Source organism: Varanus komodoensis, unplaced genomic scaffold, assembly GCF_004798865.1.
Source record: "Varanus komodoensis strain SLA01 unplaced genomic scaffold, ASM479886v1 scaffold3, whole genome shotgun sequence".
NCBI classification, from domain to species: Eukaryota; Metazoa; Chordata; class Lepidosauria; order Squamata; family Varanidae; genus Varanus; species Varanus komodoensis.
Window position 1 is genome coordinate 22,345,531 of NW_025335761.1, and position 20,049 is coordinate 22,365,579.

The following is a 20,049-nucleotide window of genomic DNA, read 5'->3' on the forward strand; positions in this document are numbered from 1 at the left end:
ACTTTGGGCCAGTCACAGTCTCTCAGCCCAGCCTTCCTCCCAGGGTTGTAGTTGTGGGGATAAGATTGAGAGCAGCAGGAGGGAGATGTAAGATGCTTTGAGTTCTTTAAAACAAAAAAGTGGCATATAAATCTAATTTAAATAAAATAAATAAACAAAAATAAATGTGCTCATGGGTGCCAGGGCCTTCTCAGAGGTTTCCATGTCACCTTTGAAAGAAATTACAAGCATCTCCAGCTGTACAGATGGATTGAGATACAGTGATCCCTAGTGAGTGGAAGCTGGGTAATATGAAGCTGAATGAAGTGCCTGTGATATTGGGCAGAAAATAAGTATTTCTATTCTGAAATACAACAAAATTAATAGGGGAACAGTGACCTCAGCACTATCAGTTACAACATATATGCAAGTACAAATTGCTTAGAAGGGTCAAAATGGCCATATTTACAATTTAATTAAGCTACAGCAGTCAACATTAGTAATCATGGTCAAATCAAACTATACATTAGATTGCCTCTCACAGTTTTCACTACATTATTTCAATATGATGCAGAAGAACACTGGCATACTGGACCAGTCTTTTCACTGGTCACTTTCACTTTATGTGGCACAATATTAAATTATGGAATCCTCTAGCACAAGATGTTGTGATGGCCAGTAATTTGGATAGCTCAAAAAGCTAGATTAAAGAAATTCCTGGAAGATCAGGCTATCAATGGTTACTAGTAGCTGGGGAACATGTGCTGCTGCACTCATGTCCTACTCATGAGCCTTCCATGGACAGCCTATGTGTGAGCAAGAACACTGGGCGAGCTGGGCCTCTGCCTGACCTGGTATGACACTTATTTTCTCAGGATCAGAGTTGTTCAAAAACAGGCAAAATGGTAGCAGTATCCTGTCTGAGTGCAGTGTGCTTATATATGCAATAAAAGTCTACCTTACAGCATACAAAGTATCTGGCAAATTTGGTGTCTATTATTTCTAACCCCCATACTTTTAAGCACTGTACATATAGAGTTAGTTCTTTGGACTATTTCCAGCGCTAGGTAATGGATATTACCTTCATATTGGCCACCACCAATATGAAGTCCAATTATTTGTCTCAACAAAGATATTAAATACAAGACCTGGTTGTTGTCGTTATTACTTGGTTGACATTCTCCCCAAACACTACTATTTAACTTAGTTTTGCTATTTAATTTCAAAGGAAAAAAACTGTTCAAAAATACAGGGTTAGTCAAGAAAGTCAAATCTCTCCAACATGCTTGGCTATTATTTAAAATCAATAATATAGTAATATAAATTTAGAAAGTATATCAAAGATTTTGAACATTATCATCAAATTGAAGAAAATTCCAGAGTAGTTAAGCAGAGTCAAGGTGAGGCCAGAAGAATTTTAAACATGCAGCATTACTCCCACGTGGGGCTTGGTTTTCTGTGTGTGTGTCGCCCCAGATAAAAGAAGCTCAGGCAAGAAAGATGATGCACATGAAAAACTTGTGTTTTGGCTGAATTTTCCCCCTAGGTTTCAGTTAAGATAAGAATTGTTTTCATCTTTCAGCAAATACATGCAATTTAAAGTTAATGCTTCCTGAGTCTATGAAACATGAGGAAATCTGCATAACAAAGCTTGGTGCTTTGATCCTGAGTTAAGGATGAGTTGTGATTTAGTCAAGTACACTCACGACACTAAATTATTCAGTTAGGTAAAACAAAGTGCAAAATATCATTTCAGAGTAAAGAGCTCCAGAAAGATCTGGCCAGGTTGCTAATGCTAGAATGCCTCCCTGACTCCAGAAATTAAGACATTAATGGAGCTATAGGTATTTTTCTGCCTAAACATTCATAGAATTGTATCCTGATTCAGTTTTTTTCTTTTTAAGGCTAATGAACAATATCCCTCATATTGATTTAATCACACTGATGAAAACTCCAGCTTTGAGATCCTTCTACAGCAAATGATTAATAAACCCACTACACATTCTGCAAGCACGCTCTCTACAAAATCAACCGTTAAAATGTATATGCACCATTATGTTTATTCATAGTCTGCCTGAATTCAATTAATTTACTTCTAGGTAAGCATGCAGTGGTTAACTGCCTCAAAGTGATCCAGCAGTTCTCTGTCAGCAGCCTATACACAGTCTTTCCCAGTGTTGTGCCTTCGGGGTGTGAACAACAGCTGGGCGGTGTAGTCCAATGCATCTTTAAATCACCAGGTTGGGGGAAAGTGCCACAGAACGTAGCCACCTTGATCCTGATTGAAAGTCATTTTCAAATGCAAAAGCAAGGACTGGCTGATCACGTGTCTGTAACACAGGTTGGCTAAAAGGACAGACGTGTGGAGGAAGAGCGTTATCGCGTCCATGTGGATTTAGAAAAAGACGGAGAGAAAGCCTACCGGCCATTCAACCAGCTCCGTTTTAAAACATCTACAAAACTCATTAACTGCTTACCTATAACCTATATATGTATGCGTGCGTGCGTGCGTGCGTGCATATTAGTAGAACCTATATCTATAACTTATAACGAGACTCTAAACCCAATTGCAGAAAGCCCATCTCGGGCCCTAAGAAGCCAGAATTTCCACTTCCGCCCTTAGAGTGTGCCCGATTTCCGGCTCCGTTGCGTCGTAGAGGTTGCCTGAGCAACCAAGAAACGAAGCGCCTCGTGTTTGCCGAGGGTTTTCCTCGTTCCGCCTTTGCGGTGCCGACCAATATCCTGCTTGGGGTGAGTTAATGTGGGACTTTGTTTATCAATGATGTTTTCCCTCCTCCTGTTCTGTACAAGAAATGCACAGCTCTTCTAACCAGATCCAAAATCGAAGTGTTATAACGGTGTGGCCCAATATTTACTCAGAAGCAAGTCCTGCTAAAGGCAAGGCTCTTTGCTCCCACAGTATACAGAGGGTGGTACCGTTGGATTGCATGCTCGTCGATCGTCAGAGTGTGGTCTTCTTGCCTTTTCCCAGTATCTTTGTTTAACTGAGATTCTGTTCTGGTGCCTTCATCAACCTTTAGGGTTATACCTTTCATTTTATGTGACTGTTTAATCTAGTTCTTTGCGGGTGAGTGAAGGAAGCAACGTTATTTATATACTAATGCTAGTAATGTTGAGCCTTTAACAAAGAAGAGAACAGAACCTCTACTAATTTGCTTTCTCAGACACCCAAATGCATGAAATGATATGTACAATCCATTTCGTTAAAACTGCATCTCTAGATTTTGTGTGTATGTTAATTCTTTCAAGAGCGGTCACTTTTAAAGGTTGTGAGCTTGAAGACATAAAATGTTAATATTTAGTTATTTGTTTATTTGTTCATATTCCTACTGATATATGGATAAATAGGTATAACTTTCATTGATTAAATCATGCAATCATTAATACATAACCAGGCCTGAGAAAAACCCTCTTTTCTAGAATTTAGCATGCGTCCATCCTTGAAATGTGGCTGACACTAGCCAGGCACCAGTAAAGAGAAAGTTAGTTGGCACTTTACAGATAGCAGCAGCTCAAACAAAGGGCAATTCATCCCATCCCATCCTGTCCTCCTTCTCTTCTATGTAATAGCACTCCATTCTCCCTCCCCACTCTTTCTTTCCGAGCATCGTCTTTGCTATACAAATGGGAAAGATCATACCATTATGACTTTTTATTTCTGTAACCTATTGGAAAGTATTGTAAGCCATCCTGGGATGTTTGTTAAGGACAGGGTAAAAATATTGTAAATAAGTAAGTAACTTAACAGTGTTTGATTTCCAATGTACATCATAAGATAAAGCAAAAACAGCCGAAGGTAACAGAATGCTGCAGCTGAAAGTCAGGAAGCTCTTTCTCTTCTTATGGCTTCATGACTATTATTTGGTGCGATTCCAAATATGAAGGGAAAGGTGGTTGGGCTGAGTGGCATTTTATGAATCTGCTTATCACTCTGTAAACTTGAATGCAGATTTGCATGACAGCTAGAGAGATAAGATTTGTTCCATGGTTTTGCGCAAAGAGCTGACATGGCAGATAAAGCTGGTATGTTAATACTGAGTTGAGCAGTGCTTAGGGTGAGTGAGCATATAATTGCTTTTCTGTGGCTATAGCTCACAGCACAACTTACCTCTACTGCCCCTGAAGCTTCTGAAACTGTAGCATAGTGGAGTGCAGTTAGGAATTGAGTTGTGAGTTGCACTTCTAGTAAGAAAATAGCATAAATTCATAATCAGGAACACAGCTTTGGACATGAATTGTTCCACTTGTATTCTCTGTGTACTAACAGAAACAAACTCTTAATAGCCCATGATTTCCATAAGGTCCTATAAGTAATTTCCATCTAGTAAACAGTAGAAAATGTAGAAAAATAAGAAAGTGATCAATATTATCATATTTAATATACTTTATGCTTTCTTTATCTTCTTATTTAAGACTGCAATGGATATTACAAGGGGAAACCTGGATGAAATTTCAAGGCCAGCATCTAGCTCAAGAATTAATCATGCAAGCAAAGTTTTAAGTGCATCTTTAGAAGTTTTAACACCAGAACCAGACTTGCTCAAGGTAGCTATTACATCCACAATATTCCTTGACCTGCTTTTTCTACAGTGCTTTCAAGGTTCTGTATAGGGGTCAACAAATGTTGGCTCAGCTTATGAGTCATTATTATTATTATTATTATTAGAACATTTCTATGCCACCTCTTGCCAAAGCCTCGGGGTGGCTTACAAAATAATAAAATACAATACAATATAAAAATAACAATATAAAATTAAAATTAATAATATAAAATAAATAAAAATAAACGATATAAAAGAAGTTATAAAGGAAAAGTTATAAAAGGAAAGAAAAGCAGTCGCCCTGGCAATGCAGAGGAATAGAGTCATCTTTCATTTGTGTGTGGTACAGAAAATTCAAGAAACCATGGCAGAAGAGGCTCTTGAGTATTTTTAACCTGCAGTGGAAATGAGACCGCCAAAACAGATTTGTGTGGTGCCAGATGCCCTGTTCTGGGTACCTTCACCCCAGGTGAATAGCATAAGATAGATGGGTAAATAAAGCCACAAATACTTACTTGGAGTCCTTGCCCATAGATTTTTACTAATACCTGTGGCTTAAAAAAACCGAGCTAGCATCTGTAAACCTTCCTGCCCTGTTTCCTGAAGGTAATTCTTATCACAAATGACTTGGTGAGTGACTATTTATAGGTTTGTTGTAAAATATTATCTTATCCCTAATAGTTGCAAAGTGTTGTGAAATCCTTAGATTTTATCCTATAATATAATGTAGCTTATACTTTATTAATGGTTCCAGATGGTAATACGGTTTGAGCAACTTGAAACAAGAAGAGTGATATGCTCATTAAACTCTTTATTTGCACAATCATTTCTAGGTTGATTTTTACAACAATCCTACAGAAGACAAGTCAAAAGAAAATTATGGTGAAATTGGAGAGGAATATGGAATTAAAAAACTGAAAACCTCAGATGAAACATTTGAAGGAAAAACTAATAGTAGTCACCAGCTTGTGATACAGAGTTTAAATCAGGTTAAAGGTATAAAAATTAATACAAATGCAGTACAATCCTTTGTATGTTTACTTAGAAATAACTATCACTGTGTTCAGTGGGACTTTATTCCCTAGTGAGTGTGTTTAGAATCACACTCTTAGTTTTTTAAGCATAGAAGTATTCAATATTCTCTGAGATAGCTACAGTGTTAGATGAGAAGTACATGAATGTTAGTTCTTTGAATCACCAATAAGTTTTATTTGGGTTTTTACTTTTATTTTCTATTATACTGTTAAGCTTTTTTGCTTTTATGTTGTATCTTATGTTGTATCAATTTAATTGTTGTGCACCAGCCAGAGAACTTTGGCTATAAGCAGTATAAAAATGTAATAAATAAATAAATGGAGTATTTACGTAGACTTCTAAGTGATGTTGAAGGAGGTGATGCTTTCATATACAGCATGCCACCAGTCATGATAAATGAGGAACATGCAGAGCTATGGGCAACACTTGAAATACTCTGTTTAAAGTAGTGCATGTTTTCTAACATAATTGGAAAGGCAGTGTAGTGGTTAAGAGCATTAATGTTAAGACTGGGACTCAGGTGATCTGGATTCTAGTCTCAGCCCAGACTTGGAGCCAAGTGGATGACTTTGGTGCAGTCAGACTCTCAGCTCAACCTACCTCACAAATGGTGTGAGGATAATCTTGAGAGGAGCAAGAAAATAATATAGGCTGACTTAAGGTCCTTGAAAGCAAAAAAGGTGGAATATAAATATAACAAATGAATAATAACATTAAAATAATTGCATTTCATTGGGCTATATGCAAAATATACTATTTGAATATTCCAGAATATTAACTGGAACTTGCCAGACTAAACATATAAATACATAGTGGCTATCAGTTCATTTCCAATACTGATTTACAGAGGTTTTTAAAACCATTTTTCCTTAAGTTTTACCTTCTCCTGTATCAGATCAACATCTTTCACTGCCCCCTGTTGCTGACTCATGTTTGCCATGTGGGTACAGGACCTACTTGGTCATAGCACCTCAACTGTGGAATGTACTCCCTGGTGAAGCTGCCCAATTCATTTTTACTGTTAATCATTGAATAGTAAAAATACAGCTTTTTATTATTATTATTATAACATTTCTATGCCGCCCCTTGCCGAAGCCTCGGGGCGGTTTACAACACAATAAAATACATTGAAATACAATAGAACATAATAAATTACCATTAAATACAAAAAATACATTGAGTTACAAACATAATAATATAAAATTAAAATTATCAGTATAAAATAAGTAAATAAATAATATAGGAGGAGAAAAGAGAAGGAAGAAGAAGTTGCCCTGGCCAGATCATATATCATATCTTTTGTAGCTTTTCAGTTGGGATTTTTATGATAATGCAAACTGGTTATCTGTGGAGCTGCATCCTTTCTGTACTTTTGCTTTTATGAATTTATTTGTGGTTGTTTACTAACAGATTATTCATTCCAGACAGCAGCTTACCTTGTAGTAATGCCACTTTCACAATTCTTCAGCTCTTAACAGTGCTGGTAATTCTACACATGGCTTCTGTTTTCAGAATATTCTTCAAGCTCAGCAGATTCTGAAGATGACTGTATTGAAAGCAGACTATCTTGTTGCAGCCAGGTTTCTCAGAATAAACTAGCCAAACTACAAAAAGGTATTTATCACATTTTGTTGAATCTTGTGGTCCAGCAGAAAAGGCTTCCAGTGTGACTTACAAATAAATCAAGACAACCCCTGCCATTAGACATGCCTGTTTTAAAGGGGCTCGGGGGGGGGGGGGGAGAGGGAAATGTGGACATTTGAGCACCAGTTCTTAACGTTACAAAGTTAACAGTTGGCATGGAAGTGGGTTGCTCGCAGTTAAAGAAAGCAAAACAGGAATGGGTGGACATTTGAAAAATACTTGACAAAGCCAGCTATTAACTGGCCTTAAAGAGGAATTTGCCCAGCATCTCATTATTCCTGCTTTGGCAGGTGAGGCATCCACCTTCCATCTCAGTCATCCTGCTGTTCTTCCTCACAGGACAGTTAGTTCTGAAAGTCTCTTAGAGGGGTAAGGAGGGTCCCGGACAATCCCATGAGAGCAGCAGCAAATGACAGCTGCCCGTCTGCTGCTTTTGTTGCTACTGAATTAAATATTCCTAACTGCCCTCCCACCTCCATGCAATAAATGGACTTGTAGGAAACATGGTTTTCTATAGCATTGTTTATCCAATGCCAACAGTAAGTAATTGGTGAACAAAGAGAGCCTGGCTTTTTTTCCATTTGACACAAATACTCTATTATAATCATTTGCTTTTTGTACAGCAGCTTCAAGATCAGTGTTGCCAATTTAACAACCTCTTCCCCTGTGCTTTTAGCAACAACTGCATGTCTGATCTGTTATAAATAAGTTTACAGACATATTAAATTCAGTCAATTTTTAAGTTTGCAAAAGGGAAAAACATATCTGAAGCAACAAGTGCATTTTCTTTGGTTTCACACGTGTGTTTTAGCAGGCATCATCTTAGAAGAGGCATTCTTCCTGTGAAAAGGGAGAGAATTCTTCTTTGAAAGTGGTGATTTTCATAAGCAATTTTCATAACTATTTGCATTAATTTTTTTTAAATATTCTCTGATACATTGCTGCTCTAGTTCTAAACTGTCTGTTGGCCAAGGGTCTTCTATTTCTCAATGGATGTCTGTAGAAATGAGATTTATCAATCTTAAGTAATTCTGTTTGAAATACTTCAAAGAATTTTTTCTTACGAAAGAACAGAAATTTGATTTTAATGGTCTATTTTATATTTAAGTGACAACCAGTCCTTCAAACTTGGAAGATACTAAGGAGAGAGATGTTGATTCACTTATTCTGAAAGCTGTACAGAAGATGAAAAGGTTGGACAAAATATTGGCAAACAAACTATCTCAAGAAAGAGCAATTAAAAAACAAGGCAGAGAAATGAGAAGAAAACTCTGGGAGGAATTTCAGGTTAGAAACATGTGATTTGATTCCAAAATACTATCATGAGCAAACATTTTAATAAATTAACATGATATAGAACTGTGAATTTTACTTAGATATAACTTGCTTGTTGGCTTAGAAAAACAGATGCTTAACCTTAAACTAGAAAATACATAGACATGTGGCAGGGAAACTCCCAGATTCAAATGCTCTTGTACTATAGTTGTCTGTAGAAACTGGATTCCATAATCACCTGGCATGAAACGTACACTATGCTAAATCTGTGTAAGCAATTATGTTTTGTAGTTTTGTGACAAGCACCTAGATAGCATTCATTAATATTATCAGTATTGAGTGATACATTGAGCACAATATTGATAAAAATTAATATGCATCAAAGATTAGAAATATGTTTGCAATTACAGCAGGCTTGAAGTTGTGGTAGACAAATCAAATGTTACTAGTCCAGTTATGTGCAAAAATAGTTGTTGTACTGGGATATAATTTATCATGTAACCAAAATGTTATATAAATCAAGTGGGAATAAAGACCAAGTATGAAAACCTGCTTTTGAATGTGGGATTCTTTCACTAACTTGTGCACAGCTCTTTGCTCTTCATTTTCTGGGCTGTATATTCTATTTATTTTATGTTACATACACTAATTTGGGGATGTGTGTGTCTGTATTCTTTGTCTGTATACAGTCCATATCATCTCGAAATTCTTCAGTGATAACTGAAGAGGAGGAAAACACAAGCAGATTTTTAGCATTGACCTCTCCATTACCTGAAACACTTGGTAAGTGTTAAAAATAGACATTTACTTGTCACCATAAAGACAGCAGTCCTAAATGACCTGGCATATTGTTACTTCCACAACTCTGCTGACTTACACTGGCTCAGGGAAGAGGTGTTATGGAGCAGTGAGGGAGTTCTGTTGGGCTTTTTAGCCTAGTGGAACTGTTCAATCTCCCACTGAAAACAAAGGGATGGACAATTAACAGTTCTAGCTTCAGTCTGGACTAGCTGAAGGGTTTGAATGTGAAGCTTCTTGAGGAAGCAGAGGAGCTCTAAATCCAATAGTTCCAAAGCTTCCTCCATCCTTGGAATGTCCAATTTTGGGGCCTTCTACCCTGTCTAACTCCTTCCAGGCAGAATATCTGGATTGTCAGCATTTTTGTTGTTTATCAAGCCATCTCTTACCCCATGAATGAAAGCCCTCCAAAATGTCCTGTCTGTGTTTACTTTATAATTATATCGGGATTAAGTGTCAGGATAAATTTGCCAGATACCACTATTGTTGACAATAAAGAAATGCTATATGCAAGCTAATCCTATGCTTCTTTAATCAGACATAAGTGTTCAGTGGGGTTTACTGTCAGGTTGCTGTGCATGGGAAAGCAGTCTAAGTGTTATATAGCTTTACACAGTGAGCAAAAGTCCTTTTAAGGCACTTGCAATCAGTATGATTAAAAATTAAGTAAAATCCTGTACAATTTTAAACTTCGAACGTCAGACCAGCACTCCATGTTATTTAAGATGGTTTTTAAAGGAATGCTTTCTCTTTTTTAGTAATCTCTTTTTAGGGAGACTAAATCAGTAGATTACCAAATATTCACCTTCACCCAAGAATTTGCCCATTCTGTATTGTCCCCAGTGTTTTCCACTAGCCACTTGCTAATATGCAAAAAGACATAACGCCCTTGATACACCAGTGTTTTCCAAATGCTAATTGAAACCTCATGTTATGATATGATACAAAAAATACAGGAGTGAGAGGCAGAAAATACTATTTATAAAATACCTCATGCTTGTTTAGGCAGCCTACATAAATAAAAACAAATGATAGGCTCTGCTTGTAAGCTTGCAATTTAAAAAAAAATCCAATAGCTGCCATATTTGTACTAAATTAAAATCAATGTTTCCAACTGTATTTAAGACAGGACGTGTGTTACTTTAAATTGGTGCAAGGCTAGTTTGTTACCATTAGATGTCAGCATTTGATAATGGAATATGCTTGTATTCTTATGTATGCTTAGTCTTTGTGCTTCTAACTAAGGAGAGATGGTTTGTTCAGGTGTTCCTGAGTACTAAAGAGCTCCACCCCCATTTTCTTTTACTTTACAAAGGTATCTTTTGCTGTACAGATCATGTGCTTCTTCCATATTAGCCAGGACATCTTGGCATAGTTTAAATAGTTCAAGGATCCTTTTTGCCTGGGGCATTTGTACCGCATACCTGCAGTCAAGTCCATTTGATCTGACTTTAGAACAGGCACTTGGTTTACTTAAAAATAAAGGCTGGAATGCAATGAACTAATTTGCTCCTTTATAGGTTAGCATTTATTCTATCTTGGTGTGGTTGTGGATAAACCTCTAAAATAAATTTTGCTATCACACTGTAGTTGATTAACTCTTGAGTTACCTATTCATGAACAATGAAATTTAATATGGCCAATTTTGTCTCTGAAATGTCCTTTGCATCTGTCACCCCTGAATTAAAATAGGAGATTAGTAAGTGATGTACTATCTTGATGTAATCTGTCCATGAAGTACAATATTAAAATACAAGGATTAAGCAGATAGCAACCAACAGAGAAAGATATAATACTAGACTAGCAGCAAAATAAGTCACATCAGACATCAAGAGCATAAATTTGAATATTTCAACTTATTTAAAAGGCTTGAGTGAATAAAAGTCTTCACCTGAGACTGAAAAGGGCATGAAGTATGTGCTAGATGAGCCTTTCTGGCTTGCTTCTTCTGCAGCCTGTGTGTGGGAATGCGCTCCCCAAATAGCCATTAACCTCATGTCACCTGGCAGAGGCTTTCAGAACAAGATCTCTGAAGGGAATCTTTTTGTTTTAAGTGTATATATTTTAAAATAACAATTTATGCATACAGTAAATTTGATATAATACGTATATACAATCTCATCTGGATTTCTAGAACAGGGTGCATGTTTTTTCAATATCATTTGTATATGCATTATATGTTTCATGTATAAAATCCAATAACGGATACCAATTGTAAAAAATCTTCCTTGTTTCTACATACATTTGATACATAACTGTATCAGTTTATTGCAAAATAGGAATATTAGAATACATTCCTTTGCTTCTGCAAAAATTAATAATAAAACAAAATAACAATAAAAGTTTTCTGGATCTGTATCTTCTCTTTTGTCTTTTTGCTCTTTTAAATAGCATTTGAGGATAAATAATGTATTAAAGCATAGAATCTTCCTATTTGTGGAAAAGAAATGCAATACATTTTAAATCTGATCTCTAGGCAGGGCTAGAAGCAACTAGCTCCCTCTTGACAATGAGGAATGGGGAAGGAGTTATTAATGACATCATCCAGGTGTTCTGTGCTTACCATTTTAGACAGGGCTAGATGGGGCACCTTCACACCAAAATTGACATTTGACTACCTACTCTGTGGGCAGCAAGAGAAGGATGCTCAGAGCCTCCTCCATACCTTTACCAAATTATCAGCGCTCTGGAAGGCAGTGCTCATCACAGTGCCTATCATTTGTGTGAGATTGGTTTCCATTCTTACAGATATTAATTAATAAAAACACAATTCTTAATTCATGGTGAATACAAAATGGTTATTTTTGGCTATTTTGAAATATAAAAATGGAAGAATTATTTAATAGTTTATTTCATTAACAGAGCCTTCCATTGTTGAAGAAGATGAAATTATTGGTAGTGTATTTCACACACAGATCCATCCAGAAAATTATACTAGAAGACCAACAAAGCAAGGTATAATATATATTACTACACTTTTGTTTTTTTCATCTGATTTTAAAAGTACAATTTCTCTTCCCAAAAAGATATGCTGAATATCCCAGTTTGTGTCTAAACAAGCGATTCAAGAGTTTTTAAGCTATACACATATGCTAACTATCTTGAATCAATCAAAAGGAATTCTTTAGTCTGATTCATATGTAACAGCTGCAGATTGTTGGTTAATTAACTTATTAACCACTGTTTTCTGGAGCTGCGGATTACTGCCAGTTTGAACCTGTAGCTTTTGATTAGATCTTGTCCTCTGACATGAGAAGTATGAGTTAATCATGGATTAACTAACCAAAAACTAAGCTGCAAGTTCTTGTTAGGTAAACTTTGGGTTGTTTAACCCATGATTATGCAATAGTGACTAGGTTCACATTTCACACAGAAACATCTAATCTGAGGCTGCAGATTGAAAATCACCACAGCACATTCCACAACAAATCATGTGCTAATCCACAATTTGCCATTGTTGTGTGTGAACAGGGTCTTCCACTCCCAGGGAGACAATTCTAGATCTAACCCATGGTTAAGTTTGGGCAGTCTTGCTCATTAGCTTTTACCTGCATGTAATTTGTGTACAGAAATGTAAACAATGATTTGTACTGCCGTTCATATAATTTAGTTAAACATACAATTGATAAGGTTGAATTAATACATTAATAATACTGAATTTCTCAATAATATAAATAGTGAATGATGGTAATGGTCTTATTCCATGTATAAAAGACAACTGTTCTTTATCTGTTTGTTTCGCAACTCTACTTTTTAAAGAATTTTCTCTTATTTCCAGGTAGTTTAAGTGAAGACAAAACAAGAAGCTCAATAAAGAAAACAGAAAGCATGCATAAAAAAAGTGAAAGTACCTGTAAAAAATCTCCTGATTTTGTTAAAAAAAACATAGAGGTATGTGCTAATGAACTATGTTGGAATTCATTGTCAAGTCACATCATTTGAAAGTAATAGTTTGTGATTAATTTTGCTATTTTATATTTTGTATAACTGCTTGAAGTCAGGTAGCTATACAACTTGAGTTAGGGTAAGCTTTGATTTCTGATTGCTTTCAAATTACCCAGTTTTGTTAGGAAAAAGATTCTGATCTATTATTATTATTATATTCTCCTCTATATAACAGAATAACCCTATAACAGAATCTCTTAATTCCATACATTTAATACTTTTTAATATCATGATCCATTGATGCTATGCCTGTGACTTCTGCTGACAGGAAACAAAAATAAGACTTATAACATTATTTGTATTATTATTAGAAGATACAGAAGTTTTTTAAATCCTCACACAGAAGTGTGCAGGAGTACAGATGCTATGATTTAGTTATGCATCATAAGAGTGAAAGATCTGTGTTGGATCAGGTGAAAGGTGTATTATTTATTACATTTTCATCCACCCAGTACCCAAAGTTTTCTGGGTGATGTACACTGGCTGAGTAATCCCGTTTCATAGTGGCTGTGAGGGCAAAAATACTCACCCGCTGTTGTTTTCCAGCAACTGGTATTCAGAGGCATACTGACTTCAACCTTGGAATTTTTATATTGTTTTTGTGACTGGTAGCTATTTGATAGCATTATTCTCCATGAACTTCTGCCCTCTTATAAAGCCATGTAAGTTAGTTGCTATCAACACTGCGGTGGCACCCCACCTATGGAATGTACTCCCCAGAGAGGTCCACCTGGTGCCGTCGTTATTTGTTTTTTGGCACCAGGTCAAGACCTTTTTATTTAAACGATATTTTAATTGTTAATTGTTTTTATTTATTGGTTTTGAACTATTGTCAAGATACTCTGAATTTTTAATATTATTCTATGTTGTTTATCTTCTTTGTAAGCTGCCCGGAGGCTTCCTGCGATGGGGGCGGCATAAAAATGCTATAAATAAATAAATAAAATAAACACTTCTGGCAGTGAATAAGTTTAACTAAGTATTGATTGAGGAAGTTATTTTGTCTCTCCTTGATTTCCTACTATTCAGTTTTCTTGGGTGACATCAGGTTCTCTTACTATGAGAGTGGAAGAACTTTTCGATCCACCATGCATCTGTGCTGCTACTAAGGTTTAATCACATAAAACAGTAGCAGACTTATACCTGAACCTCCTCCCATTCTTATTTCTTGTTCTTCCTGACAATTTGCCCTATGTGCCATCTTTTTCTTCAGTTCCATCTGAACCAAATCAATGTGTATGTATATAAGACAGGAGAGGGGAGGGCTCAGTAGTTTCCATTCATATGCCCTACGGTGTACTAATTTGCCACTGCAATATATATATATATATATATATATATATATATATATATTCCTTGACCTATTGATTCATGCTGTGGATGGCACCAGTTGCTTGAGCACTGGGGCTAGCAATTACCTGTATAGGGTGCTTTATTTCTCAAGCACATTTAGTTCTTGCTTTTGCATAAAAATCTCTGCTACCAGTTTTTCCATTGTGGTAGAATTGTTAATACAAAAAGCTATGTGTGAAAAACTTGAAGGTACCTTAAGTTCTTTCCTTAAAAAACCAAATTAGTCATCAAATGTAACAAATTTTTGTTTGATTTACTATCAGTCTAGCTTAAATTTCTTTTAAATTATTTTAATTGATTTTCTTTTGTGTAACACATGGGGAAATCCTACTGTATCACAATGGAAACAAACAGCTCCTCATTCTATTATCAAACTTTCTTTATTTAGTTGGTCAAGGATTCAACAAGTCCAGTGGTTATGTTAGAGGAAGAGAAGAAGAGACTGTCAGAATTGCTACAAGATGCCGAAGATGAGAGCAGTGAGCTTCAAGTCATTGAAGTATGGAGATATTAATGTATCTTGATTCAAATTTTATTTCTCAGAGTTTAAATCCGTACATGTGCTTCTCAGTGCAAAGTATTCATTACCATACTGCGTTCCTTTGTAAATTCCAATGGTACATGAAGTGAAATCTTGAGTCTTTGAGGATATTTGTGTGTAACATCTGACCTACTACCTTCATGCCTGTGTGTACATGGACACTTTTTTGACCATTGGGCGATTCATGTAAAATTAAAAAGTCACGTCTGGCTAAAACAACTACTCTTTATAGCTATTTTTCTTTATAACAAGTATATAAGTAACCTCTTGGGAATTGTCACCTTGCTACTATTTTGCACTGGCAACTGAATATTTTATAGTTTTGTACAGACCTCTGGTGTTAAACAGATAACTGACATAACATGGATCTCCTGTGAGTCTAGTTAAGATTGGGAAGAGAATACTTACAAAAATTCTAGATATTTCCAAGTAGTTAGCAACTTACAAGGAAATCCAGTCCTTTTTTATTCAGGAGTGAGCCCTACAGTGTTTATTGGTCTTATTGCCAAGTAACTCTAACAAGATTTATATTTGAAAAATGACTAAAGGAGCAAACTTAATGATAAGAAGTCCATAACATGAACATAAAATATATTATTATATATTTTTGTATTCAAAAGGCTTAGCACGCATTTGCCTTATTAAGCATTTAACATCACTGTGTACCTTCCTTAAAATTAGTTTGATCTCTCTTCCCTCAACTCCCAGATCATGCTTCATTGGATTTTGTGGAGTTATATTTTAGAGACCATATATGGGGGACGGCCACTTTTGTTGGAGCCTATGACAACTTCATAAATGAAAATGCAGCATTATTAAATGTCCATCTTTATGAAACAAAAGTCCATATTCTAACACTGTACCATATTTTGACACTGACCCAGAAGCACATGTGGATATGGCTTTTCTTTATTAAAAACGTGTGTGTATGAATCTTTTGCCTTGAAATGTACAGGAGACTACCTGAGGGCCAAGACCAAGCAGCATGCATCATGCTTTGCAGTGCTTATTCATCTAGTTCTCCTTCATGGTGGCTTATGATTGCCATACTAGTATGGGTGCCTCTCCACAGCTACTGTAGAATAATCTGTAAACACAGGGGTACCAAATGCTCAAGCTTTTTCATTACATATATACAGCAAAATAAATGTTGCCTATTGAAGGCATCCCATGGTATTTCCATATTTGTATGCCTATGATTTAGGTGCCTAAATAATTATTTTCCATACAACTGGAAAATATCATAATTGATACTTTTGGTTAACCTTTAAGCAATTTCAGCAGCTCATTACAGGAACTTGCTGATCCTCCAATTTTCCAAAACTATGATGCATCTAAAGTTCTCCATCAGTCGAATAGTAAGTATGCTGCCAGAAAAACATGTTCTGAATTAATCGGTTGATATGTAGTGGCAGCAGAAATATTTATACAGAAAGATTAAAATCAGTAGGGCCATGTGAAAAGTAAAAAAAAATGTAAATACTGAATGTATCTTAAGATGTTACCTTGATATTAGAACATAATATTTTTCTTTGGAAAACTGGATAGTGAAGCTGGATTTCAGTCACTTACTCCAGAAGATAGTTTCCTGAATTTTCCTATTCCAGTTTCTATGAGCTATAATCAGGCCTTCCTTGCTGAAGTGAAGGTTTTGCTATGTACATAGCTTTGGATCAGATTCTATATTCATTTGCCCTTAGTATAAACTTTATCTCTCCTAAGAAACATGAGACATTTTGATCTTATTTCTATCAGTTGGGAAAATACATTTATTTTTTATTTATTTTTATAGGATGAATCAACTGAACTGTTAGTACCAGGCGAAGGATATACTCCTGAACCAATGGAATTTCACCACCTCACAGAAATTAGTGCTAAACTTGAAGTGATAACTTCTGATGGAGATTTGTTTGCAGTTCAGAGCTCCTGTTCAATAGTACCCAAACAGATTTATCAGGTACTGTACAATTGAAGCATGCTTTATAGATTACCTCCTAGAAGTTTGTGCATTTATATATATATTTACAGGATTGGAATGATAGTTAATCTCCCAAACACCACCACTCCTTTCTGCTCTGCTGGCAGGCTCCTAACAGAGCTCAGGAAAAGTGGGAGCACTCCTGTATCAGTGAGCCCCAAATTAGCAATCGGTTTGCCCTGTAATATATTAAGTCAGATGATTACTTCCATTTTACAAGGAAGTGAATTCCCTGTGAGGAGAGAGAGTGAAGGAAAGATGATGAAAGACTAGGAAATCTGGAACCTTCACTTTGTACTCTGAGCTAATCCTTAGTAAAACTGTCAGACATGTACATCATTCAATGTTGGATTTTACAGTTACTACTTTCTTTCACTCCCCTAGGCATTTAAGGGTGTTCAAATTCCAACAGAGGAATAATATGATCTCACAGTTTTCTTTGAATTCCTTCCCCGCCCCCATCTGCTTTTTTCCCTAAGGCAATCCAAGGTAAATCTGATCTAGCACTCCATTTAGCAGTTTCATCAGATCCAGTTCACCTCAAAACCAGTTTCTCTCCACTCACCAGCCTGTACCCTCTTTTTTCTACAACTTACCTATGCTCCTTTTTGCCATACTGTTATGGCCTTGGAAGAAGACATCTGTCAGTTCCTTCCCGAGTGCTTGACGCTGCTATGGTAGTGAGCCAAGAACACTGGGAAAACATAGTGCTAGCTTTCTTCATTTCAGGATAATAAATACTCCTGCCACCTCGTCCTCTTCTTCCACTACATTTGTATCCCTCCTTTTTTCCTGTTACAAGGAACCCAAGATGGCTGACATTCTCCTCCTCCTCCTCCTCTGCATTTTATCCTCATAACAGCCCTGTCAGTAGGTTAGGCTCAGAGCACATAACAGGCCCATAGTCACCCAGTGAACTTCATGGTCGACTGGGGACTAGATTTCCAGTTCTATACTGTAACCACTGCACCACATTGACTAGGAACAAACTTGCTTTCTTACAGAATTTTAAGTGTTAAAACTCCATGTTGAAGCCAAATAAAAACAAAGGAGTCCCAGACCAGGCTATTCCTGTGATCATGAACAAACAAACTACAAACAGGATTATTAGCCTATGGCCACATGCTTCCAGTATGAATGTTTCCAACTGAATCTGTTTCAAAATATTCATGTTACAGTTCTGCCCTTTAGTAGGAAAAGCTTCATGTTTGGTAAAAGAATGCTCTCTCTTCCCTTAGGGCTTAGGAATTTGAACTACTTGATATTTTTACAGGAAAGCAAAGTTGAATTTGGGAAAAAGAAAAAGGGAAAGGTCTCTCCATCCCTTTTAACCGAAGTCTGCTTTGAGTCAGCCTGGCCAGGGTTTACTGCTTACACCAGTGCTAGGTTAAATCTGTTGCTCCACATGGTCAAACTACATGTTATATTAATTACATGCAAACATTTAACATGTTTGTCAAATAAATAAATAAATAAATTAAATAAATGTCTACTGCATGGTGGTATTGTGAACAGGATACATTGCAGGAAGTTAAAATTATAGAACTATCTATGTGACTAGTCTACCCCCTAGAATGGGGTTTAAATCTTTCTATTTTTTTAAAATGGCATTAATAGGAAATATGTCTCATTTATCACAAGGACATTCATTATGCATTTCAGCATTCAGTGTTAATTCCATTCTTTTAAGGAAACTAATTTGGGTTTGATAATTAAACACGACATGGTTATTGATGAATGTTAATTCAAATGTTACATAAACGAATACATATAACAAGTAAAAGTAGACTATAAACATAATAAGGGTACAAGCCTATGGCGATGCCTATAACCCTCTGAACTCCAAGGATTATAGGCATCTTAAGCAGTGGTCTTCTTTCATCCCCAGCCTCCCAGAATGCCCCCAGACTCCTTTGAGGTTGCTCAGAGAAGAGCTGGTGAAGTTCTTTCTCTGCTGGCTGCAACAGGGGGCACACAACAATGCTGGGACTTTGAAAAATCATATGGTTATCTAGACACTGTCTAACCAATCCACAGGATTGTGCTGTAATTTTATTTTTATTATGTTGCTTTTGTTGTATTTGGGATGCATTTTAATAGAAAGATGGGATATAGGTATTTTATAAGACTATGATGGTGCTCTTTTTTGTAATATATGTTAAACTATTTGGTTCGAAAGGTCAATTGATTCCTAATAAGACTGCTGAAGCACTTTAAAAATGAACAGAAGGTTAACATACACTTCTACGGTACTTGACTTTCACACACTGTCATCATTTGGCAGAAAAACGGCAGAACAATAATCAAAGGAAATTTCCTCATATTATTCTAGTGGAATATGCCTGAAAGCAAAAGCCTAATTCTGCTATAGTCCCAGGGAGCCTGTAGACCTCAAAGCTGTCACTGGTCCAGAACTGATTATTATCCTTCCTGGGCATTGAGCCAGTTCAGTTTTATGGGAAAATGCCTTCTTTTTGGAGAAGAGAGGCATTAGTTTAGCAGGCTAATTAAAAAAAAAGTAGTTTAGAGTAGGATTGGAATGTAAGAATACAATGTGGAGGTATTTGCAGTGATATATGTTTTGGATTGTCAGATCCAGAATTCATCATAGTTCATGGGTAGATTAATATGTTCTAGCTAGCATACAACCAAGATGCATTTAAAACATTGCAGGAAGGAATACAGTGTATAACATTAATTATGCTATTATTTATTTAGTGCATTTCTATATGGCTTTTTTGCCAAGGCATTCCCAATAGTTTACAGTTTTAAAATACTGAAACAAACGTTACCAGTCCTCCCTCTTCAAACAGATACATACTCTCAGTATAATTGAAGGTCCCTTACAAAGTGATGACGGGAGTTCTCTTGCCTGGGCTTCTTTCCTGCTTTTCCTTAGGGCATACTGGGAAAGAAGCCCCAGGGCAGCTGGGGAATGG

At 36.2% G+C, this 20,049-nt stretch overlaps 1 protein-coding gene across 1 annotated transcript in view; it reads left to right on the forward strand.

Annotated features, from left to right (window-relative positions):
- The first annotated feature begins 2,699 nt into the window (after nt 1–2,699).
- Nucleotides 2,700–20,049, forward strand: part of FSIP1 (fibrous sheath interacting protein 1) — an 83,123-nt gene continuing 65,773 nt past the window's right edge. The window contains exons 1-10 of the mRNA XM_044437129.1: nt 2,700–2,730; nt 4,414–4,545; nt 5,375–5,537; nt 7,089–7,190; nt 8,329–8,507; nt 9,185–9,278; nt 12,156–12,248; nt 13,072–13,184; nt 14,980–15,090; nt 16,925–17,089. Coding sequence (XP_044293064.1) covers nt 4,420–4,545; nt 5,375–5,537; nt 7,089–7,190; nt 8,329–8,507; nt 9,185–9,278; nt 12,156–12,248; nt 13,072–13,184; nt 14,980–15,090; nt 16,925–17,089 — 1,146 coding nt within the window. The 5' untranslated portion in view covers nt 2,700–2,730; nt 4,414–4,419. The remainder of the gene's footprint in view (nt 2,731–4,413; nt 4,546–5,374; nt 5,538–7,088; nt 7,191–8,328; nt 8,508–9,184; nt 9,279–12,155; nt 12,249–13,071; nt 13,185–14,979; nt 15,091–16,924; nt 17,090–20,049) is intronic.